Raw genomic sequence first — 26,655 nt, forward strand, 5'->3', positions numbered from 1 at the left:
TGCTGGTTTTAATCATTTTATATTATATCTACAAATTATATTTTTCTTTATTGGATGCATTGCTATACACAATGTATTTAATGAAATGCATAGTAACTAATTTATGGCATACATTACTAATTTATGGTATGACATATATAAATCAGACCATTCAAGACCTGGACTGGAGGTAAGTGAGCAGCCGATCCCACCCAGCTCTTTCAGCTGCTTGTAAAATCCAGGCTCATAAAAACACACCCCTCCGCCTGCTTCTCCTGGTCCTCCATCATGTTGTTGCAGATGCATTGAATAGTTGCATATGTAGTATGCATAGTTGTGAGCATTATTGTAATGTCTGTTTTTGTTTTTTTTCTTCTGTCTTTTAGAGGAGGCATCAATTTTTTAGTGAGATCCATGTGGGTAAGTTTATTTTTGTGCTTCTGAAATTGTCCTGCCACAGACAATGGGGTTGTAGAGGTTTTGCAGTTGAGATTTCTTTAGCTCTGTAATATCTCTCTGCTTTGTGACAGTCACTGGCAGGGTGGTAGAAGGGAGATATGTGTCACTGCGCTTAACGGCATCATTGATATGAAACCAGATCATTTTTCTTTCCTACGGCACATTTCTTTGGATTGATGGTGAACCCCGCATTTATCTCATCCAGAACAGCCTGTATCTTTGATAGATGACTACCCCAGTCCGGGCTGAAGACCACAGTGTCATCCAGGTAGGCGGTGGCATACTTCTTATGCGGTGCCAGCACTCGATCCATAGCCCTCTGGAAGGTTGCTGGGGCCCCTTGTAGACCAAAAGGCATCCTGGTGTATTGGAAACACCCGTCTGGCGTCAAAAAAGCTGTCTTCTCCTTAGCACTCTGGGACATGGGAATCTGCCAATAGCCCTCCGTCAGGTTGAGAGTGGTAATTTACCTCACAGTTCCTAGACTCTCAATGAGATCGGATATGCATCTGATTTGGAGACCTCGTTCAGTTTGTGGTAATCGTTACAGAACCGCTACTCTCCGTCGGGCTTTGGCATGAGGACTATGGTACTCGACCATTTGCTTTTCAACTCCTCGATCACCCCATGGTCCAACATCCTCTTCACCTCATTGGCTATTACCTCCTGGCATGCTTCGGGAATTCTATATGGCCTGAAGTTCACCCTTACAAGAGGCTCCGTCAACACATCATGCTCTGCCACCTGCCCAGGCAACTCGGAGAACAGGTCACGATTCTGCTGCAACAGTTCCTGACACTGTTGACTCTGGGCTGGTGTGAGAGTCTCTGCAACTGTGACGTTGTCCAGTGTGGCTTGGCGACTGGCACTTAGGCAAGGGTTTTCCAGTGATTCCCTTTCTCGCCATGGCTTGAGCAAATTCACGTGGTATATTTGGCGCAGCTTCCTTCTGCCTGGCTGGTGTACCTTGTAATTCACTTCACTTGGCTTCTCCACTACATCATATGGGCCTTGCAACTTGGCTAGGAACTTGCTCTCTACTGTGTTTATAAGCATGAGCATGCGGTCGCCAGGCTGGAACTGCCTCACTCTTGCTGACTGATTGTACACCCTTACCTAGGCTTCCTGCGCCTGCAGACGTTGCTCTTTCACGATTGACATCACCTTCACCATCCTCTCCTGTAATTGGGCGATATGCTGTATGAAGCTCTGGTATGGCGTGACCTCAGCTTCCAAGGTTTCCTTGGTAATGTACAGGAGCCCTCTCAGAGCTCGAACGGTGAGAAGCCAGTAGAGGCTTGTAGCACTTCTCTGATTGAGAATAGTAGGAATGTAAGCAAATAGTCCCAATCTCGGCCATCCTTCTCAATGACCTTGAGCATTGCCTTAAAGGTCTTATTGAAACGCGCTATTAGGCCATCTGTCTGCGGATGGTATACTGAGGTTCGCAGTTGGACAATCTGAAGTACCTTGCACAATTCCCTCATCACCTTGCTCATGAATGGAGTCCCTTGACCAGTCAAGATCTTTCGGTAGACCCATCCATGCAAAATTATGAACAAGTTCCCTGGCTATAGTTTTGGCCACAGCTTCGGGGTACTGGGTTGCATAGTCCATGATCACTAAGGTGTATTGGTGCCCTCGTGAAGTTTTAACTAGAAGCCGCACTAGATCCATGTCAATCCTCTCAAATGGGACCTCTATCACCGGCAACAGAACTAGAGGACTTCGGAAATGAGTAGAGGGAGCTGTTATCTGGTAGGTTGCCAATAAAACCTCTGCATTATTCACTCCTGTGTTTTCTCATCCCCCAGATGTCCCCCCAAAACATGTGAATGGGCCATGTCTAACACTCTCCCCCGGTATGGACCTGGAACTAAAAGCTGCTCCACTATTTCCCCTCCCCTCAGTGTGGTCACCCGATATAGTAACTCGCCATTCACTGCGAAATGTGGGGACCTGGTGTCAGCCCCCAGCTCTTGAGCAACCCCATCAATTACAGATACATTTTCAAATGCATGTTTTAAGGTAATATCCTGCATCTGAGTAGAACCAAATTTTTCCCCCAAACCCCCCAGATCGGGAACATCATCCTTGTAACTCGCCATTACACATAAGGGGACCTCCTCCACCCCGGGCTGTGATGGGGATTGAGCAGGGTTGGACTGGCCTCTGTCTGAGTCATTTGTCAGCCTTCCCCCACAAGTCCCAAAACATGCTGAAGTCCTGAACGATTATCACTGGGTGTAGCAAGTTTTTCACAAACCCCGACCTCATGGGACTCAATGCCACAGTTAGCTTTTATACAGACACTGGCAACGAGGTAGTCCTTGGCATCGCCATGGATACAGCGAACGCCCACATGCTTCCCTGGAATCAGCTGGTGGGGAAGTGTAGACCTTATCAGAGTCGCCAAACTCCCTGAGTCCAACAGTCCTGATACCAGCTCCCCATGTATGGTCACAGGACATGACTGAGGCCCATCCCTGGGATGATGGTCCGCTCTGCAAGCGGTGTAAGTGAAGTATGAGCAGCGCCGGCCTAGACTGCGGTCCCTCTGCTCAGCAGACAAAAGACAACGGACAGCGACGTGTCCTGGACCGTGGCACCGCCAACAGATCAAGTCCTTACCAGCAGTCTTTTGCACCCCTTCAACAGGATTTTGGAACCTCGCACCTCCCCTAGTGGTGGCTCTACCCCTCTTTTGGGACTCTGGCTCCCACTGGGTACTCCAGTATGGGGATGCACCACCCCCCGGCTTCTTTAGGGACCTCTCGACCACCTGGTATCTTTCTACTAGGCCGACCAGGTCATCCGCATTCCGAGGATCCCCTGGGCCACCCATGTCTGTACCGACCTAGGAAGGGAATGGACAAACCTCCGGCTGTAACCATTTCTGCACCAGGTGGAGTAAGTCGAACATCTGGAAGCCAGGTGGCTTATCACTGCAATGCGCCCAATGATAAACCCTTTGTGCCCGAACAAACAGTCACCCCTGAGTGAGCGAGTATCTCAGTTTTCAGTTTCACATATTCCCGGGCATTTTTCAAGGCCAGGTCATAATAAGCCTTCTGTGTCTCGATGGTTAGATAGGGGCCAGCACCTCTGCCCACTGGTCTGGCCGCAGTCTCTCTCTCGCTTCGCTACCCGCTCAAAAACAGTCAGAAATGCCTCTGCATCATCACCAGGGGTCATTTTCTGCACTGCTCGTCATACCGCCTTCTGGACATGCGTATCATCACCTGGACTTCTGGGCTGGGTTTCCGACCTTCCCCAAACTGCCTTGGCAAGCAACTCGATCTGCTGCTGTCTGAATTGGTCCTGCTGCTGCTTCTGGATGAGCAACTTACTCGTCTCCTGGTGGGCTAGCTGTTGTTGCTGCTGTGCACTCACCAGATGCTTGATGAGGTCCTCCATTTAGCCTGACTCCGTCCGCTGGCTTGTGGCCTCCTTTACCCAGGACATGCGGTTTTGACCACAACCGCTACTGGCATTCCTGGAACGATGCCCACATTCGAAACACCACTTGTTGCAGTTCACTCACGTGGCGGCACAGAGAGGTAGAAAAAATGGGAACACCGTCTCTTTATGTCCTTGTTGGTTTATCAGGCAGCATAAACCAACCCATGGGAACAAAAACTCAGCCTTTCTGGCTACAACCGGAACAAAACCACAAAAGGAAAACAATAATGCTGCAACACAGTCCGTATGGTGCGGGCGGCACCCTGCTCTGGAGCAGCACAGGTTGTATGTGCTTGGCGAGCCACAAAGCCTCTGGAGACTCCTCTCCAGGCAAGCCGAACACAGACTGCCTGCAGAGCTTGGTTATTTAAACCAAATCCTGTGTTTTCCCATCATGTAATTGATCACATGATTATGACCTCACGCAGGTCCTGGCAAGTCTGCCAAGGGAGATAAAGTGGACCTTTTCCCATCTGCTCTATGAAGGTCCACATAAAACCAGCCCTTTTATGCAACTTAACCCTCACAAAACATAGTCTGCTGGAGAAAAATGCTCTGGTTTCATATTACTGATGCCGTTAAGCGCAGTGACGCATATCTCCCTTCAACCACCCTGCCAGTGACTCTTGTCACAGCTTATATATATTTTACTAGATGGTGACCCGATTCTAACGCATCGGGTATTCTAGAATATGTATGTAGTTTATTTATGAAGATTTAAGAATAATGCAATGAATACACAGGATTTTCTGGGTAAAATATATACATTATCAGTGCAGCTGGATTTAAATCTCGAGCCAATATCGCTGATTGGTCGCGCCCGGCCGGCCACGACCAATCAGCGAAGCATGGTTCAAATCCCGTGCCAATTCGCGGCCGGACTGCACCTGTCGCTGATTGGTTTTGCCAGTTGGCGAAACCAATCAGCGACGCGGGATTTCCCTTACAGACAAACAGACAAAATTAAAAGATTACATAGTAGATACCCGATGCGTTAGAATTGGGCCACCATCTAGTATTCATATAAACATTGGTGCTTACATTTATGTTTTAACCCATTGGACACACTGCCATTGTTTTTCTCCTGTCTTTATTTTAAGAGCCAAAACTCTATTAGTCATCTATCAGTGTATGACATCTTGTTTTCACACAGGATGACTTATAGTTTTCAAAGACACCATTTATTTTACCATATGATAAAGTTAAAAACGGGGAAATTTTTTTATTCTCTCCCTTACACACTGTCCTCCATGTTGTTGTCTCCCTCACACACTGTCCTCCATGTTATTCTCTCCCTCACAGACTGTCCTCCATGTTATTCTCTCCCTCACAGACTGTCCTCCATGTTATTCTCTCCCTCACACACTGTCCTCCATGTTATTCTCGTTCTAGTATTTGTATGTAGTTTATTTATGATCGCTGATTGGTCACGCCTGGCCGGCCTCGACCAATCAGCGATGCGGGATTTCGGTTACAGACAAACAGACCCTATATATAGAGTTCTTTAAATTTTTTTTCATCTACATACGGTACTTATTAAGAAAAAGAGTAGTAATTTATGAAGTACTTTAACATATAGGTGTCACGTGAAATCAAAAAGTTGGCATTTTTAATTCCTATTTTCTTGCCACCGCTCCCCTGAATATTGGGGTTTAGTTTTTTGTTTTGTTTTTTATTTCACTATAAATTTCCAGAAATATGGGTCTTGTTAAATATTTTTTATGATCAAAACCAAAGGGTATTGCTTACATGGTGATTATTTAACACCTTAACGATGTTGTCCAGCCGATGATTGGTGCTGTCAGAGCAACGGTCATAAGCTGGAGCCTAGCAACCACGGCATCACCCGGGCCAGCTGTGATTGGTTCAAGTGCAGAGATGTGATCTGACCGCACAGTGACTGCCCTGTACCTCACCATTCTGGCTGCAGACTTTGAAATGGCAGTCATGTTTTGTTCTGTGCGCTGTGTTGGGGCTTGTGGTGCTACAGACTTTTTCAAGCCTGTGCCATCACTGCTATTGTTACTTTTGCTGCTGAAGTAGGAAGACCTTCCTGATTCTTCTCTGACCCGTTCCTGATTTTTCCTAATCCACTCCAATCCACCTTTCCCCCTTGTTATCTCACCACTTCTTCTGCTGAGTGCTGATCAGTACTTGATCACTCCTTTTTTGGCAGTTTTTTTTCTTGCGTACTGCAGCCGCCAATTATTGATTAGTGACTCAAACCACTGATCCCCACTCATGCTCACTGTTTTCCACAACTTTTTTTTTTTTTGTCCATAACTTTTTTTTTGTCCATGTCCATTTCTTCCCCACCGTTCAACCCTTCGCACCACATCGTGTGTGCGTCCCACAGCCGCCGAACTGTTGATCAGACATTCATCACTGATTAGCGTCTGTGCTCGCTTATGGCAAGGACATTTTTTTTCTGTCTATCTTTATCCTCTTTTTGTACCATCTGTGCATGCATCCTATAGCCGTTGATCACCGAGGCACACCAGTGATTGGCCTCCGGTTGTTGTTTTTTTTTTTCTGTGTGTGTGATAAAAGAATCAAAATAAATAATTTAGATTCGTTAAGACTTTTTACTGCATTTAATTAGGTTTAGTGTCAGCGCAGAAAAAAAGGAATTACATCCATGCATATGTCCATCTGCTGTTGAGCGCTTATCGCTAATGCTATAAGTGATCGGCCTCTGGTTGTTGCTTTTTTTTTATTTTTTTTTTTTTTTTGGTGTGAAGAAAAAAAGAAAAAATACTATTGTCATAGTTAATGTAAGATAGTAAGATGGTTGCGGGTGCTCTAATTTTTTTTAAATTTATTTATCTGATGTCCGTTCAGTAACTTTGTTTTTTATTTGACCAAATTGTTATATTCTTTATCTTTTTCTTGCTATATTCTTTCCTTTTTTTCTCTCATCTAAATAAAATAATTTTTTACAAGCACACACTTGTATACACGCAAACACAACATATGCAAAAAAATGTCCCACTCGTCCAAATCGCAGTATTCAGCAGAGGAGGCATTGCTTCAAACACTGATAGTTGAGGGAGAGGATCCCACCTTCCTTATTTTTCCTCCTTTTAAATTGATAATGAACCACCGCTCACCGATACTGATCTTGTATGTACCTCACCCTGAAGATTGAGCCACTTATTCCTGATTTTGTGGTACAATTGGTAATCAAATTTGACACTACCAGCCTCACAGAAATAGACTTTTTCAAAGTCTTTTTTTTGCTTGCTGAGGATTTTGTAAACCTCATTGTGTCCCAAACAAATTGGTACGCCCAGCAATTTTTGGCACAAAACCTCAATTCATCATTTTCAACTTGATCCCTGTAGACGCAGTAGAAATTATGACATTTTGGGGACTGGTCCTTCACATGGCGTCAGTGAAGAAGTCAGAACTTCGTTAATTTTTGGAATGTTGAGGTTTTATACATCTCTCCAGTGTTCCACAAGGCTATGACCCTTAAACAGTTTGAGGCAATACAAAAAATGTTTGCATTGCAATGATAACTCACAATGTGCTCCCTGAGATGACCCCAACTTTGACCTACTTTTCAAAGTTCGGCCGGTCATTGATCACTTCACTTCAGCAACAAGTTTACTGAGGTGTATATTCTCCAAAAGGACATCTCCATGGATAAGTCCCTAATACATTTCAAGGGGATGCTCAAATTCCGGTAATGCCTGCCCAGTAAGAGGACCAGGTGCGGAATTCAACTCTCTAAGCTGTGAAAGAGTACTTCAGATTACACTCACAAGTTTAGAGTTTATCAAGGGAAAGACACCTGATTTAAACCCCCTCAATGTCCCATTTTCCTGGGAGTGAGCAGGAAATTGGAGTGGGATTTGGTACGCCCACTGCTGGATCAAGGTTATCACTTCTACGTAGATATCTTTTATACCATCATCCCACTCTTCAAATCGCTTTCTGTGCGAGCTACCGCATCATGCGCTGCTGTCCGCAAAAATCAGAGAGGCTTCCTTAAGATGCTAATTGAGCAGCTGCTCAGAAAGGGTGAGAGCAGAGCACAATGTAGTGACAACATGCTGGTGGTTAAGTACAAGGACAAGAGGGATGTCCTTTTGTTGACCAACATACATGGTGATGGCAGTACCCCCACCGCTGTACGAGGTACCTCAACACAGGTTACCAAACCAGACTGTGTATTGGGTACAATAAAAACATGGAGGGGAGTTGATCTCTGATCGAGTCCTCCAGCCGTACAGTGCCGTGAGAAAAGCCAAGGTGGGGTATAAAAAGCTGGCTGTGCGCATCATACAGATGGCAATGTACAATGCTTACATGCTATCGCGACATGCAGGCCAGACCGATACGTCGTACCTTCAGTTCCAGGAGGTAGTGATCAAGGCCCTAATCTTTGGAGATCCGAAAGGAGCGAACCCCAGTACTTCTGGAACTGAAGGTACTCCTATCGTACCAGACCAACATATCCTGGGGGAGGTCCTTCAAACCACAAAGAAAGGAAGGTCGCTGTAACGCTCGTTCCCTGACTGGTTGGCGCAAACGAGGGGTGTGGACCCACTGTGGCACAAACCAGACTACCCTGGAAGGGGCATAACTAAGCAGCTACCTTGGTGTTCACTGGAGCCTCTGATGGTGAGGTCAGGCTTGTGCGGCAGGTGCCACTCCACGCCACTGGTTGACGGAACACAGGCAGGCACGGCTGAGACACTAGCAGCCAGGTGCAACAGCTGAGACACTGGCAGGTGGGCACGGCTGGGACACTGGCATTCGGGTAAAGCTGAAACACTGACATACGGGCACGGCTGGCACTCTGGCAGGACTGGCAGACACGACTGGTACTCTGGCAGAACAGGTACTGACTAGGTAGGAACTGTAATACAGGCAAGTATATGGAAACAGGTAGGGACCTGTTCAGATAAGAGGGTATATGGGAACAGGTAGGAACCTGACCCGCAGGAAGCAGAACGGAAATAGAGCAGGATCGAAAGGAGCTGATAGAAAGCAGAATCACAGGAGGCGGAGCTAAGAGCAGAACCGCAGGAGGCAGAGAGAAGAACAGAACTGCAGGAGGCAGAGATAAGAGCAGAGCTGAAGGAGGCAGAGCCAAGAGCAGAACCGCTGGAGGCGGAGCCAAAAGCAGGAACGTAGAGCGGGACCGCAGAGCTAGAGCAGAGCGGAACAGAGCAGAGCCGCAGGTTTGTGGCGAGCAAAGCAGGAAGGTGCAGAGCGGCAAAGTGTGCAGCAGAGCAGAACCGCTGGTTTGCGGCGAGCCGAGCAGAAAGGTGCAGCTCCACAGGTTGCAGCGGGCAGAGCAGAGCCGCAAAGTGTGCAGCAGAACAGAGCAGAGCCGTGGGTTTGCTGCTAGCAGAGCAGGAAGGGACAGAACCACAGGATGCGGCGAGCAGAGCAGAGAGGCGCAGAGCCACCAGTTGAGGCGAGCGGAGCAGGAAGGAATGGACACAATGGTATGCACAGCAGAAGAGGGCAAGGCAAACAGACAAGGAAGGAACACGTATAGACCAGAGTACAGACAGGACTAGGGTCGGGACAAGACACAGACATGAATTCAGACCAGGGTACCAAGTCCAACTGGGTGGCTGAAAAAGAAACACAGGTTCAGGCCAGGGTACAAAGCCCCACTAGGTGGTTGCGACAGGACAGCATCTGGCATCTCAGTAGCAAGACACTAACTGAGGGAAATAGTTGCTCAGGCATCCTCCAAGAGTGGGAATGCCTTAAAGGGAACCTGTCACCCCGAAAATCGCGGGTGAGGTAATCCCACCGGCATCAGGGGCTTATCTGCAGCATTCTGTAATGCTGTAGATAAGCCCCCGATGTTACCTGAAAAAGGAGAAAAAGACGTTAGATTATACTCACCCAGGGGTGGTCCCGCTGCTGGTCAGGTCGGATGGGCGTCTCCGGTCCGCTCCGGCGCCTCCTATCTTCTTTCCATGACGTCCTCTTCTGATCTTAAGCCACGGCTCCGGCGCAGGCGTACTTTGCTCTGCCCTCTTGAGGGCAGAGGATAGTACTGCAGTGCGCAGGCGCCGGAAAGGTCTTTTGTTTTGCTGGAAGCTCTGAGACGCAAAGGGTGTACCGCCGTGCCGTTAGTTCGGCACGGTGGGTTTTTTTTGCCCCCTTTGCGTGGTTTTGCTTTAGGGTTTTTTGTAGACTGCAAAGTTCGCTTTACTGTCCTCGCTCTGTCCTAGAATATCGGGCCCCACTTTGCTGAATCTATTTCATCCCTACGTTTTGTCTTTTCATCTTACTCACAGTCATTATATGTGGGGGGCTGCCTTTTCCTTTGGGGAATTTCTCTGGGGCAAGTCAGGCCTATTTTTCTATCTTCAGGCTAGCTAGTTTCTTAGGCTGTGCCGAGTTGCCTAGGTAGTTGTTAGGCGCAATCCACAGCCGCTTTTAGTTGTGTTTAGGATAGGATCAGGTGTGCAGTCTACAGAGTTTCCACGTCTCAGAGCTCGTTCTTGTATTTTTGGGTATTTGTCAGATCACTGTGTGCGCTCTGATCGCTAAGCACACTGTGTTTCTGGATTGCCTTCATAACACCTGTCATTAGCAAACATAACAGTAAAAAAAACCACCGTGCCGAACTAACGGCTGGACAGAAAAAAAGCAACAAAAAAGCAAAAAGCACTTAGCTATACAGAGCAGCAGGTCACAGGAACAATCAGGAGAAGCTCAGATCCAACACTGAAACATTGACAAGGAGCAAGGATAGCAGCATCAGGCGGAGTTAAGTAATGAAGCAGTTAACGAGCTCACCAGAACACCTGAGGGAGGAAGCTCAGAAGCTGCAGTACCACTTGTGACCACAGGAGTGAATTCAGCCACAGAATTCACAACAGCATGCACAGAGTAGGCAGGAGACATGAGGCACACAGCATGGAACCGGCAGGAGACAAATCTCACAGCATGGCCCAGAGTAGTGAGTAAGTTGTTGTGTAAGGCAGGTGGGGAATGGGATGCCATGCAGTGATGCCGGCAGGGTTGTTACAGTTGCAAAACAAGAGCTGACTGTGTTATAGAATGGGAATATGCAAGGACACCACTTATCAATCATTTCTGATTTGCACAACTCATGTATGCCAACCTGATGCACACTACACAACTTACGCATACCACTACATTATAAAAGTTACATACCAGGAAACGCTAGATCAGTTCCAAAATGGGGCCTCTTGTAGGCAGTTTCCACTGCTTGCGCACAATATGGGCTCTCCAAACACGACATGATGCCTGCAGACCATTCAATCGGAGCCTGCATTCCAAAACCTCACTTCTTCCCTTCCGAGCCCTGCTGTGCGCCCAAACAGTATGGGATATTGGCATGCTCAGGAGAAATTGCACAAAAAATGTTGTGGTCCGTTTTCTCCTGTTAGCCGTGTGAAAATAAAAAAAATAAAAAATTGGGTCTAATGGAAAATTTTCGTGAAAGTTAAATGTTCATTTCCCCCCCCCCCCACACATTGCTTTAGTTTCTGTGAAGCAACTGAAGGGGTAATACACTTCTTGAATGTGGTTTTGAGCACCTTGAAGGGTGTAGTTCTTAGAATGGTGTCACTTTTGGGTATTTTCTATCTTATGGAAAAATGAGGATTCGCTGGTCTTCTTTTAACCCTTATGACTTCCTACAAAAATGTTTTTGTGTAATTGTGCTGATGTAAAGTAGACATGTGGGAAATGTTATTTATTAACTATTTTGTGTGACCTATCTCTTTAGATTTAAGGGCATTAAAATAAAAGATTGAAAATTGCTAAATTTTCTAAATTTCCAAATTGCAGTTTTTTTCCTTAAATAAATAAGTCTTATCACTGAAATTTTTACCGTGATCATGAAGTACAATACGTCATGAAAAAAAGTCTCAGAATCAGTGGGATCAATTGAGCTATAAGCTCATAAAGTGACACTGGTCAGAATTGTAAAATTTGGCTTGGTCACGAAGATGAAAACAAGCTTGGGGGCTGAAGGAGTTACTATCTGGGTTTTTGCAGATTTGGCACAGAAATGATTCTAGTCGCAGTATAAAAATTTATGTAAACAGTGGGCACCCCTAGCTGGTACCAATAGAGATGGAAAAGGAAGTGTGCTTCCTGACCTGAACTTCACAGCTCCATGCAGTATATGTGTATGATGCTCTTCAGTTCAGATCACGAGACTCGCATCCGTTCTGTGATCATGGGCCACAACACAATGTCTGAATTTGGACTACTGGGGTTTGATACAATGTGATTTGACTTAAAGATACATTCTGCTGTATATGTCCTTGTAGATGTGGTCATATGCAGTTCTTGATACATTTTTAACAGGTTCAGATTTAGAAAAATGTTGTTGTGAAAAGATGCAGAATTGCTGCAATAACACTTTTTTCACTTTTTGTAGGCGTAGAATACATACGCAGATATGAACATCCAGGTGGCATTCGATTAGCTAAATGTGTTTTATGTTGTGAACAAATGTTGGATGTTTCAAACCACCTCAAAAGTTATTCACATATCCTGGCAGTTTTGGTAAGATATATTTAATTATAAATATTTTTTCATAAAATAATCAAAGAAATGCGAATTGCTTTTGTTTAATGCAGGGTCACACAAAACAAGCAGTATCAGACTGTGCTAATTTGATAGATGTAAGGTCCGATGTAAGAACCCATGCACAAGGCAATGTGTGCTCACATGGAGGCTATGTTTTTAGTGGGCTATATTTTTAGAATATGGCATGTGATGCCATGTTGTGAATAATTTTTTGTATGGCTCTTATATTAGAGGCATATAGAAATAGTGTATGAACCCAGAGCAGTTTCAGAAATCATGGACAAGAAATTATATTGCCATGATTTCTGAAAGCTACAGAAGATATGGTTCTTTGTTGTATGTAACAAAGATGTCTGACCTCTTGCTTTTTACTAAAATATAACACTTTGATAAGGATGATTCATTTTGAGTAGATTTGTAAAAATTATATTGGGATCTTATTTATTCGCCAAACCTCAAATGCATCCATTTGATTGTGAACCCAAACCAATCTATTCTTGCTTTTTTATAGTCCAAATATGGATCTGTAAGACTTTCTTCATATTTTATTTTGGTTTATGTCAGAGTTATATGTTAGGAGTATGCTCTGATGTATACCTCCAATGTTTCCGTGTACTCAGTATAGTGTCGGCAAAATAGAAAACCTGTTAGCAGATATATACAGAAGGAGGTGGGGACAATAAATGTTTTTTAAAAGGATGCATTAGAAAAGATTACACCGACAACAACATTATATTGTACAACATAATTAAATACTTTATAGTAGTATCTCAGTCCGGGGAAAGCAGACCAATGTGAAGCAAAGCTGGTATAACAGGGATACTATCCAAGGAATAGATTGACATTAGTGATGAGCGAATGTGCTTGGATAACGTGTTATTCGAGTATGTTCGCTAGTCTACATAAATCAATTTCTGGTGAACAATCCCAAAACCCAGATCACAGACACACCAGGGATAAGCACCATACAAGAATTCAAATTTTTAAAAAATCTGCCTTTATTACACAATTTAAAGTGGCAACAACAATGTTAAAAATATTTATGTTATATAAGTATAAAAACTAATTAATGCGTACCACTAGACAATTATATATAAAAAATATATATATAAAAATAACAACATTACAGCACACCCTCTATTACATCAGTTGATCCCCATCATGATAAAACATGTGCAAATAGCAATTTCGTATTTTTGCACACAGTGAGGTGTAAGATTTTATAAAGATTATTTTTATAACAAAAAATATACAAATCTGAATAGCAAAAACTAAGCAAAAAAAGGCCAATTTACAAAGTGCTATGTGCCACAAAAGTTAATTATATAAAATACATATGCTCCAAAAAAATGCTAACTAATTCCAGAAAAAGTGCTAAGTGCTATACAAATGCATATCAGACGAAAAGGGGGCCTAATACATCAGACAAGTGCTATGTGCATAGATAAATAAATAGCAAGCATACCAGTGAATGCTAGTGTGCACCCACATGCGAGGATCACTTGATTATATAAGTGCTGGGTGTTAATTTTATCCAGCTGGGATTATATCATATGTCCCACAATAAGGTGCTATGTGTGAGGGATCATGTGTGCTCCTAAAAGTGCTTCAATGCATCAAAAGCAGTAGGTGTATGTAAAGTGCACAATAAAGGGGGATCAACACTAATATTGATGTCGGTAAATACCTTAGATGGCTGAATCCAGTGGTAACGCACCCCAACGCGCGTTTCGGATTATTCCTTCGAATAATTATTCCCTGACGAAGGAATTGTGCACTTTATTGTGTAACATGTCTGCCCGTTCCTGCGAACATCGTGGACACTCGGAATCAGACCTCAAACCCATCTTAAACAGTCTATCGGGAGTTCTGTAAGCTCTATGAATCACATATAATTGAGACATCCTCCCAGGTTCGCTCATAGAGATCTTAGGCACATATTCTAAAATAGATTCCCATCTATCATCATTTATCTCTCCCAATTCAGCTTCCCATTTCATTCTAGACTTGAAGCGGCCCTGCGCTTAGTAACCCGATGTTTACCCTGGTTACCGGCATAGTTGGTCACTGGAGAGCTGTCTGTGTGACAGCTCTCCAGCGACCAAACAGCGACGCTGCAGCGATCCGGATCGTTGTCGGTATCGCTGCAGCATTGCTTAGTGTGACGGTACCTTTAGGCCCAAATCCAAGGCACAACAAAACCGACCACAAGTAATTCCATTCTACACAATCAAAGGCCTTATGGGCATCCAAAGACACCACCACTCTCTTTCCAGCATTTTCGGCTGGAATTGGCATATTTAAATATAGTCTCCTTAAATTAATTGCTGTAGATTTGTTAGGCATAAATCCAGATTGATCTGGGTGGATTACTTTATCAATCACATGGGTTAGTCTGTTGGCCAAGGCCTTCGCCAAATTCTTTATATCCGCCGTAAGGAGTGAGATTGGTCTGTAGGACTCCGGATTCAACGGATCCTTATCAGCTTTAGGAATGACCACAACAATGGCCTCTCTCATAGATGTAGGTAGCATTCCCCTCTCCAACGACTCATCAAATACCTTCTCCAATTTAGTTATTTCTTCATTAAAAATTTTATACACCTCTGCCGGAATGCCATCCGCCCCCCGGGGCCTTATTACCCGCCATGTCCGCCAGTGCCACCCTCAGTTCCTCCGCCGCCATTGGCCTATCCATCCATTCTCTATCTTCATCACCTAGTCTAGGAAGCTTAATCGCCCTCATATACCTGTCCATCTCCTCTTGACCTATATGTATAGGAGTATAGCTCACTGTAAAATTGTTTAAATACGTCCAAAATTTGATCTCCTTGTGTAACCACATTACCTTCCTTTGTTTTAATTGCGTATACATGCGAGGATTCCCGTTGTGCCGAAGCTACCACTGAGAGCAGGTGCCCCACTTTTTCACCTTCCGCATAGAATGCCTCGTTCTGAAATGCCTGCAATCTCTCTGCCTTACGGATGTGAAGTTTATTAACCTCCGACTGGGCCATTCTCATGCGGGTCTGCGTAGCTTTTGAACACTGCGCACCCAATGCCTCCTCCGCTGCCCTTAATTCCTCCATCACTGCTTTATCTAGTTTTTGAGACCTAGTCTTATATCGAGATACTTCTCTGAATAAAATCCCTCTCAAAAACGCCTTCATAGTATCCCAAACTATATGACCTTCTGCACTACCTTCGTTTATCCTAAAGAATTCACCCAGTTCCTCTCCTATCTTTCCCATATCCAGCAACCGTAACCAAAAGGGGTGAATTTTCCATCCCATACCTGCCAACCTCCCCTGTTCTCCCAATTGTAAAGATACCATCAGAGGACAATGATCCGATAGGACTCTGGGCAAATATTCCACTTCCTGTACCAAGTTATCCATCCCTTCATTTCCCAAAGCCAAATCAATGCGAGACAAAGAACCATACGTCGCCGAGTAGCACGAGTAAGTGTAGTTCTCAATATTTCGAACTCTCCATAAGTCTATCCATCCAATTTCCCTCATGTAGTTTCCAAAAGGTGTTACATTCCCTTCCTCTTTGTTCTCTGTATGTTTGCCCCTATCCCAACGATCATTTGCAATATTATTCACGTCTCCTATTACAAGCAACGGGACCCCAGTCCATTTCCCCGATATGTCCAGAATTTCCTGTATCTTTTTTCCCGAAAACGGTGGAGGGATATATAAAGACACTATACATAATAATCTATTCAATATCTTACATACAATAAACACGTATTGCCCGTCTTTGTTTATTATAACCTCCACTTCTTCATATGGAGTAGAAGTGTGGATTAATACCGACACTCCCCTAGCATAGGCTGAGTACGTCGAGTGATAAGCCTTCCTCACCCATCTTTTTTGTAACATAGCTACTTTGTCTTCTACCAGGTGTGTTTCTTGAAGGCAAATCACTGAGGGCCTCAGCTTCAACAGATATTGTAGGATTGTGGCCCGCTTGAGACATTGGCGAGACCCCTAACGTTCCAGCTTAGAATTTTAATTCTACCCCCCATGATATATCACAATACCAAACGCTTGAGGTCTCGGTCCCCTCCCTTGTCCCCCCCCCCACCCTCCCCCATCTACACCCCATCCCAACCTTCCAACTGAAATAACTCCCATCCTTCCCTTCTATCCCCCTCCCGAAAAACTGTTTTTCTCCCACAACTTTTAAGCTGATAAGAATTCACTCTCCCTCTCTATTTGAGATCTAGGAGGGCGTTTTTACAGCTTAACAATACAAGCTCTGTACTCCAACTACTCTCCTGTCCACATTTATCAAACTGCAATGTCCGTTTCGCCACCGAACACAACCCACATATACCAACATGGCATTACGTCACATCAGAGATGACCATTAACTTATCAAATTCAAACTGAATAACAGGTAATCACTGTTTCAGCATCACTCAGTCTGCTTCAACGGGACCGTTCCGCTCTGATATTTTTGGTGTTAGAATCCAGCCAGTGTGTCGCCTCCTCTGGATTCTGTAAAAAGTGCACCCGATCCAAGGCAGCGACTCTCAGCTTAGCTGGGTAAATCATTGAATAGCGCAAATCCATGTCCCGTAGTCGCCTTTTGACTTCTCCAAACGTTATTCGGAGCTTTTGGACCGCTGCAGAATAATCTGGGTAGATGGAGATGCGATTGCCGTCTATGGTTAGATCCGCACAGTTCCTGGCTTTCCTCAGCAGGGTGTCCCGGTCCCGATAATTCAGAACTTTAGCCAAGATGACTCTTGGGGCTGATCCTGGGGGCAGGGGTCTAGTGGGCACACGATGTGCCCTTTCAACGGAGAACATTTTAGTGAGACCATCCCCTCCTACAGTGTTTTTCAGCCATGACTCAATGTACTCAGTGGGGTTATTTCCTTCCGCTTTTTCTGGCACCCCCACAATCCTCAGGTTGCTCCTGCGGGAGCGGTTCTCAAGATCATCAGTTTTAAATTCCAGTTCAGCTATATGCTGCACATACTTTTTTTCCCTTTTCAACAGTTCATTAACCTGGTCTTCAGCGTTCCCCACACGTTCTTCCACCACCTCCACTCTGTTCAACTTTGCGCACTGCAGCATTAATCGCAACCATCTCTCCCTTTAATTCATCCACACGACTGTTCAGAGCTCCAAGGGCAGACTTGTTGTACATTACCACAGAGAATATATCTCTGAGCGTCGGCTCTGCCATGTCTAGTGTGTCCGGCTGTTGAAGCTGGTCAGCACGTGCAGCCACATCAGGGGATCTCTGTTCCTCTTTACTGCTCTGAGACAGGCCCCCTCCTTCTTGTTGTTCCCCAGGGACATATTTTGTTTCAGGTCTCTCACCTTCAGCCGCTGACCGCTCATTAGCAGCCTTCTCTGACCTCGCAAAGCGTTCCAGAGGGGCGATCACCTTCATCTTCCTATGATATGCCGCGCTCGCCCTTGCCGCCTCCTCTGCAGTCTCGGCGCCATCTTGGGCCTGAGAGCTTCCAGACGCTGCCGGCTCCTTCTGTCTCCTGCGTGTCATCCTCTTGCAGGACTCCTCTCCGCCCTACCGCACACAGCTTACTGCTGCTCCCCGGGTCCCTGCACACTCCTTAGTGTGATTTCAGTGTTCGGCGGCGCCTCAGGTACTAATATTTAGGGAGATTGTGGCAGGAGAGCTCAGCCGCACGTCCTCTCACATCCTATGCTAGGCCACGCCCCCCCCTACTATATAATTGTCTAAGGGTCACTTCCGTCTGTCCTTCTGTCTGTCACGGATATTCATTGGTCACGGCCTCTGTCTGTCATAGAAATCCAAGTTGCTGATTGGTCGTGGCAAACTGCCCACGACCATTGCCATGACCAATTAGCGACGGGCACAGTCCGGCGGCAAAATGGCCGCTCCTTCCTCCCCGCAGTCAGTGCCCGCTCCATACTCCCCTCCAGTCAGCCCTCACACAGGGTTAATGGCCGCGTTAATGGACCGCGTTATGCCGCGGTGTAACGCACTCCATTAACGCAGCTATTAACCCTGTGTGACCAACTGTTTACTATTGATGCTGTGTATGCAGCATCAATAGTAAAACGATCTAATGTTAAATATAATAATAACTAAAAAAAAATAAAAAGGTTATTCTCACCCTCTGACGTGCGTGCTGTCCTTGGCAGTGCAAGCGGCAGGTTCCGGTTCCAAAGATGCTATGCGAGAAGGGCCTTCCATGACGTCACGGTCATGTGACCGCGACGTCATCACAGGTCCTGCGCTCATACCAAACCTGGGACCGGAAGCTGCCACGTGCACCGCACACAGGTGCCAGGACTACAAGGGGCCCTCGGAGGGTGAGTATATGTTTATTTTTTATTTTAAGTATTTTTTTTAACCACGCATATAGTGCCTACATTGCTATATACTACGTGGGCTGTGTTACATACTGCGTGGGCTGCGTTATATGCTACATGGCTGCTATGTACTACGTGGGCAGTGTTATATACTATGTGGGCAATGTTATATACTGCGTGGGCTGCGTTATATACTACATGGCTGCTATATACTGCGTGGGCTGCGTTATATGCCTCATGGCTGCTATGTACTACGTGGGCAGTGTTATATACTACGTGGGCAATGTTATGTACACATGGCTGCTATATACTATATGGGCAGTGTTATATACTATGTGGGCAATGTTATATACTGCGTGGGCTGCGTTATATACTATATGGCTGCTATATACTACGTGGACAATGTTATATACCGTGTGGGCTGCGTTATATATACTAAATGGCTGCTATATACTACGTGGGCAGTGTTATATACTGTGTGGGCAGTGTTATATACTGTGTGGGCTGTGTTATATACTACATGGCTGCTATATACGATATGGGCAGTGTTATATACTATGTGGGCTGCGTTATATATACTAAATGGCTGCTATATACTACATGGCCAGTGTTATATACTATGTGGGCAATGTTATATACTGCATGGACTGCGTTATATACTACATGGCTGCTATATACGATATGGGCAGTGTTATATACTATGTGGGCAATGTTATATACTGCGTGGGCTGCATTATATATTACATGGCTGCTATATACTACGTGGGCAGTGTTATAGACTGTGTGGGCTGCGTTATATACTACATGGCTGCTATATACTACGTGGGCAGTGTTATATACTGTGTGGGCTGCGTTATATACTGTGTGGGCTGCATTATATATTACATGGCTGCTATATACTACGTGGGCAGTGTTATAGACTGTGTGGGCTGCGTTATATACTACATGGCTGCTATGTACTACGTGGGCAGTGTTATATACTACGTGGGCAATGTTATGTACACATGGCTGCTATATACTATATGGGCAGTGTTATATACTATGTGGGCAATGTTATATACTGCGTGGGCTGCGTTATATACTATATGGCTGCTATATACTACGTGGACAATGTTATATACCGTGTGGGCTGCGTTATATATACTAAATGGCTGCTATATACTACGTGGGCAGTGTTATATACTGTGTGGGCAGTGTTATATACTGTGTGGGCTGTGTTATATACTACATGGCTGCTATATACGATATGGGCAGTGTTATATACTATGTGGGCTGCGTTATATATACTAAATGGCTGCTATATACTACATGGCCAGTGTTATATACTATGTGGGCAATGTTATATACTGCATGGACTGCGTTATATACTACATGGCTGCTATATACGATATGGGCAGTGTTATATACTATGTGGGCAATGTTATATACTGCGTGGGCTGCATTATATATTACGTGGCTGCTATATACTACGTGGGCAGTGTTATAGACTGTGTGGGCTGCGTTATATACTACATGGCTGCTATATACTACGTGGGCAGTGTTATATACTGTGTGGGCTGCGTTATATACTGTGTGGGCTGCGTTATATACTGCATGGCTGCTATATACTACGTGGGCAGTGTTATATACTGTGTGGGCAATATATACTGCGTGGGCTGCGTTTTATACTACACGGCTGCTATATACATGGGCAGTGTTACAGTGGGGCAAAAAAGTATTTAGTCAGTCAGCAATAGTGCAAGTTCCACCACTTAAAAAGATGAGAGGTGTCTGTAATTTACATCATAGGTAGACCTCAACTATGGGAGACAAACTGAGAAAAAAAAATCCAGAAAATCACATTGTCTGTTTTTTTTATCATTTTTTTTGCATATTATGGTGGAAAATAAGTATTTGGTCAGAAACAAACAATCAAGATTTCTGGCTCTCACAGACCTGTAACTTCTTCTTTAAGAGTCTCCTCTTTCCTCCACTCATTACCTGTAGTAATGGCACCTGTTTAAACTTGTTATCAGTATAAAAAGACACCTGTGCACACCCTCAAACAGTCTGACTCCAAACTCCACTATGGTGAAGACCAAAGAGCTGTCAAAGGACACCAGAAACAAAATTGTAGCCCTGCACCAGGCTGGGAAGACTGAATCTGCAATAGCCAACCAGCTTGGAGTGAAGAAATCAACAGTGGGAGCAATAATTAGAAAATGGAAGACATACAAGATCACTGATAATCTCCCTCGATCTGGGGATCCATGCAAAATCCCACCCCGTGGGGTCAGAATGATCACAAGAACGGTGAGCAAAAATCCCAGAACCACGCGGGGGGACCTAGTGAATGAACTGCAGAGAGCTGGGACCAATGTAACAAGGCCTACCATAAGTAACACACTACGCCACCATGGACTCAGATCCTGCAGTGCCAGACGTGTCCCACTGCTTAAGCCAGTACATGTCCGGGCCCATCTGAAGTTTGCTAGAGAGCATTTGGATGATTCAGAGGAGTTTTGGGAGAATGTCCTATGGTCTGATGAAACCAAACTGGAACTGTTTGGTAGAAACACAACTTGTCGTGTTTGGAGGAAAAAGAATACTGAGTTGCATCCATCAAACACCATACCTACTGTAAAGCATGGTGGTGGAAACATCATGCTTTGGGGCTGTTTCTCTGCAAAGGGGCCAGGACGACTCATCCGGGTACATGAAAGAATGAATGGGGCCATGTATCGTGAGATTTTGAGTGCAAACCTCCTTCCATCAGCAAGGGCATTGAAGATGAAACGTGGCTGGGTCTTTCAACATGACAATGATCCAAAGCACACCGCCAGGGCAACGAAGGAGTGGCTTCGTAAGAAGCATTTCAAGGTCCTGGAGTGGCCTAGCCAGTCTCCAGATCTCAACCCTATAGAAAACCTTTGGAGGGAGTTGAAAGTCCGTGTTGCCAAGCGAAAAGCCAAAAACATCACTGCTCTAGAGGAGATCTGCATGGAGGAATGGGCCAACATACCAACAACAGTGTGTGGCAACCTTGTGAAGACTTACGGAAAACGTTTGACCTCTGTCATTGCCAACAAAGGATATATTACAAAGTATTGAGATGAAATTTTGTTTCTGACCAAATACTAATTTTCCACCATAATATGCAAATAAAATATTAAAAAAACAGACAATGTGATTTTCTGGATTTTTTTTTTCTCAGTTTGTCTCCCATAGTTGAGGTCTACCTATGATGTAAATTACAGACGCCTCTCATCTTTTTAAGTGGTGGAATTTGCACTATTGCTGACTGACTAAATACTTTTTTGCCCCACTGTATATACTTTGTGGGCAATGTTATATACTGCGTGGGCTGCGTTATATACTACATGGCTGCTATATACGATATGGGCACTGTTATATACTATGTTGGCAATGTTATATACTGAATGAGCTGCATTATATATTACATGGGTGCTATATACTACGTGGACAATGTTATATACTGTGTGGGCTGCGTTATATATACTAAATGGCTGCTATATACTACGTGGGCAGTGTTATATACTTTGTGGGCAGTGTTATATACTGTGTGGGCTGCATTATATCCTACATGGCTGCTATATACTACGTGGGCAGTGTTATACTGTGTGGGCTGCGTTATATACTGCATGGCTGCTATATACTACGTGGCCAGTGTTATATACTATGTGGGCAATGTTGTATACTGTTTGGGCTGTGTTATATACTGCGTGGCCTGTATTAACGCATCGGATATTCAAGAATATGTTGTGGCCTGTGCTATATACTATGTGGCTGCTATATACATACATATTCTAGAATACCCGATGCGTTAAAATCGGGCCACCATCTAGTATAATATAGATGGTTAGCACTCGACTGAAGAATGTTGGTATATGGTGCTAGTGAAAGGGAACCATTGGTCCTATAGATACAAGTTCAGTATAGAATCACTGCACACATACAATGGAAGGAGTATTCTGCAAGTGAATATTTATTGACGGTGATAAGTGAAGCGACAGCTAGAAGATGTTTCGGCCAGAAATCGGCCTTTATCACATAGTCGCTGGAAAATAAAATATAATCTATACAATCAGGACCAAGTATGTACAACATATTTACAAAAGGCATAACCAAGGATGCAATATGTAATACAGTATGTATTAATATACCATATTCACAAGTGTAATTCCTAGAGGCATCATAAACAAGAGAACAGGTTGCTGGCGGTAGACATGAGAAAAAAACAATTTTTAAGAAAAATATTTAAGGTAATCGGACAATAGCATACCCCTTTAAGTGAGGGATCACCGGGTAAGTAGTGTCACTGCTATGCAATATTTCATAAAGCGCAATGTGTCCTATGGGAAAGGATAGCATAGTTAGGTAGGATTCATAGTCACCAAAAATAATATTGAGCAGTATAAATCAGAGGATGGTTCAGGGTAAAATATTGAGGCAACACAAACGAGGGGAAAAAATAAAGTGTGTCAGTTGTAAAGCCGACGAAAATTGTTGAATGACAGAGTAGTGATGACTTAAAATACCAGTGTGGCAGGCAGTCCAGTGTATATCCTAGGATGACAGGAAGCCGTTGCCCTTAGTTTTGCCCAAGCTGAATAAAACAAAATAATCTTAGTGAGTATGCACAATTCCAGGAGATAAGGGGGCGCTGGTATAGGGGATGTACTGTACTTACGATCATTGGTGGCGCAGTGTATCTTGCAGGCACAGCCGTGTCAGAACAGTGTGTGAGTGCTGTGAGAAGCGTGGCGCCTATATCAGAGCGCTGGGGACGCATGCGCGGGCAGTGAAGATCACACTGCTGTGTAATGAATTGTAACTAGGGACGTCAGCGCATGCTTTGATGGTAGATACACTGCCGCTGTTTAAGTGAACAGCGTCCTGAGTGCCGTGCGGGAGAAGTAGATATCTAGATTAAAGGGAGGCAGACATATACTGTGAGTCAAAGAGAAGCTGGTAACTCCTAAAAGTATTGCCTATACCATAGTTAGAAAGTTAGATGGTAGTTGGTAGGGTATTGAGTCCAATGTAGTTAATGCAATTAAGGTGACAATTGTGACAGAACCCATAGTAGTCATAAACAATTGCGGCAGAACACATAATAGTCATAAAAAATTAAAATAACCGTTGCGGCAGAACACATGGTAGTCATAAACAAAACCTGTAGGAGTCCAAGCTAAAAAAGGGGTGGGGGGAGACAGCAAGAAGAAAAAAGGGGAAAAGAAGGGGAAAACAACGGGGGGATAAAAAAAATTTTTAGAAAGAGGGAATGAAATGAAAGGGGATATAATGGGGAAAAAATAATAAACCAGGGGAAAAAAACTTTTGGGGGGAATTTATTATATATAAAAAATTAAATAAAATAAATTAAAAAAATGAAAAATCGAGGGAAAAAAGGGCGTGGGGGGGAAAATTTTAAGATGATGATAATCTGTTTTACTGCCAGGAGAGGAGTATCTAAAGACTGACATGGGCATATGTTCAGTGGGTCTATGGAAAGAAATACATCAGATTAGCCAATGTATCTCACGGTTGAGTCCTATTGGGTGTAGAGTATCCAGGATGTAAATCCAGTAGGGTTCTCGTTGTTTAAGTAAACGGATGTGATTGCCACCCCTTTTCGGCCTGGGCACCTTCTCAATTATTTGGAATCTTACTTGGGATACATTATGTTTTGCCTCTTTAAAATGTGCAGGTAAAGGTGGCCATGTCTTTTCACATCAAATGGTAGACTTGTGGCTTGATATGCGATCTCTAATGGCTTGAGTAGTCTTCCCCACATACAGTAACCCACATGGACATTTAATGATATAAACCACGAAATTAGTTTCACATGTAAAGAATTCCTTAATGGGGTAGGATTTGCCTGTTCGTGGATGGATGACCTAATTTCCCTTAATGATGTTAGAGCAGCTCTTGCAATTAAGACACGGGAAAGTGCCCGTTCTACGGAGTCCCGTCAGGGTTCGTGTGGATGTCTGATTGCCATGCCTCATGTCGGCTTTAACCACTTTGTCTATAATGTTTTTGTCTTCTTAAACACATCAGTGGCGGATTTTTGAACATGGTGATATTAGGATAGGCTTTAGTTAGTAGAGGCCAGTGTTTGTGGATGAAGTTATGGACTCTTTGCATAGAAGGATGATGGTCATAGACAAATGGGAGTCTGGGTGCTTTTTTTGGAGTGATGGTAGTCCAGTCAGTGTCAGCTAATGCTCTGGTCATTTCAGTGGCCAGAAGTACAGGTGGATAGTTCCTAGATTTAAATCTGTCCAACATTTCCTGTAATCTAGATTTCTTAGTTGTAGAGTCTGACACAATCCTGGTTACCCTTTTGAATTGTGACCATGGGAGGGTATTTCTTGTAGACTTGGCGTGGCAACTATCATAACGAAGGAGATTGTTGCAATCGGTAGACTTAGTGTAAATATCGGAGGTAAGTTTACCCTAGGGGTCCTTCTGAATTGTGGGAAAGTGTGAATTTGAGTTCATCCCTGACATTATTGAGCATATTGAAGAATGTGGAGAGCCTACTGAAGTCTCCGAGCCAGATGCAAAAGATATCGTCTATATAATGATACCATATTATGGCATGTTGCTGGAATAATGGATTGGGGTAAATGTAGTCACGTTCAAACCTGTCCATGTAAAGATTCGCATAAGCGGGGGGCTACATTTGAGCCCATGGTGGCCCCGCATGTTTGGACAAAATAATAATCTTCAAATCGGAAATTTTTTTCCATTAAGACCACATTTAGAAGGTCCAGACATACTGTGTTCCAAATTATTATGCAAATGATATTTTTCTCGGATTTTCCTAAATTGTCGGTGCAAATGAGTCAGTCTAATAAGTCATCACCGTTAGATTATACATCGAATTTTATTGAAGAAACCTCCCAATTATAACAGTATAATCTCCAAAATAAATAAAATCTCAAAATGCACTGTTCCAAATTATTAGGCACAGTAGAATTTCTATACATTTGATATGTTTTAAAGAACTGAAAATGCTCATTTGTGGAATTTGCAGCATTAGGAGGTCACATTCACTGAACAAAACAGCTATTTAACTCCAAAACCTCCTAACAGGCCAAGTTACATGTTAACACAGGAACCCTTCTTTGATATCACCTTCACAATTCTTGCATCCATTGAACTTGTGAGTTTTTGGAGAGTTTCTGCTTGTATTTCTTTGCATGAAGTCCGAATAGCCTCCCAGAGCCCGCTGTTTTGATGTGAACTGCCTCTCACCCTCATAGAACTTTTGCTTGATGATACTCCAAAGGTTCTCTGTACGGTTGAGGTCAGGTGAAGATGGTGGCCACACCATGAGTTTATCTCCTTTTATGCCCATAGCAGCCAATGACTCAGAGGTATTTATTGCAGCATGAGATGGTGCATTGTCATGCATGAAGATGATTTTGCTCCTGAAGGCACGTTTCTGCTTTTTAGACCATGGAAGAAAGTTGTCAGTCAGAAACTCAAAATACTTCGCAGAGGTCATTTTCACACCTTCAATAACCTTAAAGTGTCCTACCAGCTGTTTCCCCGTGATTCTGGCCCAAAATGTGACTCCTCCACCTCCTTGCTGACATCGCAGCCTTGTTGGGACATGGTGGCAATCCACCAACCATCCACTACTCCATCCATCTGGACCATCCAGGGTTGCTTGACACTCATCAGTAAACAAGACTATTTGGAAATTAGTGTTCATGTATGTCTGGGCCCACTTTAACCATTTCTGCTTGTGAACACTGTTTAAGGGTCGCTGAATATTAGGTTTATGCACCACAGCAAGCCTTTGAAGGATCCTACACCTTGAGGTTCGAGGGACTCCAGAGGCACAAGCAGCTTCAAATAACTGTTTGCT

At 44.1% G+C, this 26,655-nt stretch overlaps 1 protein-coding gene across 7 annotated transcripts in view; it reads left to right on the plus strand.

Moving 5' to 3' along the window:
* Positions 1-26,655, plus strand: part of LOC138642413 (uncharacterized) — a 347,309-nt gene that overhangs the window by 88,299 nt on the left and 232,355 nt on the right. For all 7 annotated transcript variants that reach the window (XM_069730557.1, XM_069730558.1, XM_069730555.1 and 4 more), the window contains 2 exons: positions 366-399; positions 12,296-12,423. In XM_069730557.1, the coding sequence (XP_069586658.1) occupies positions 366-399; positions 12,296-12,423 (162 nt within the window). The remainder of the gene's footprint in view (positions 1-365; positions 400-12,295; positions 12,424-26,655) is intronic.

Source organism: Ranitomeya imitator, chromosome 6 (assembly GCF_032444005.1).
Source record: "Ranitomeya imitator isolate aRanImi1 chromosome 6, aRanImi1.pri, whole genome shotgun sequence".
Lineage (NCBI taxonomy): Eukaryota > Metazoa > Chordata > Amphibia > Anura > Dendrobatidae > Ranitomeya > Ranitomeya imitator.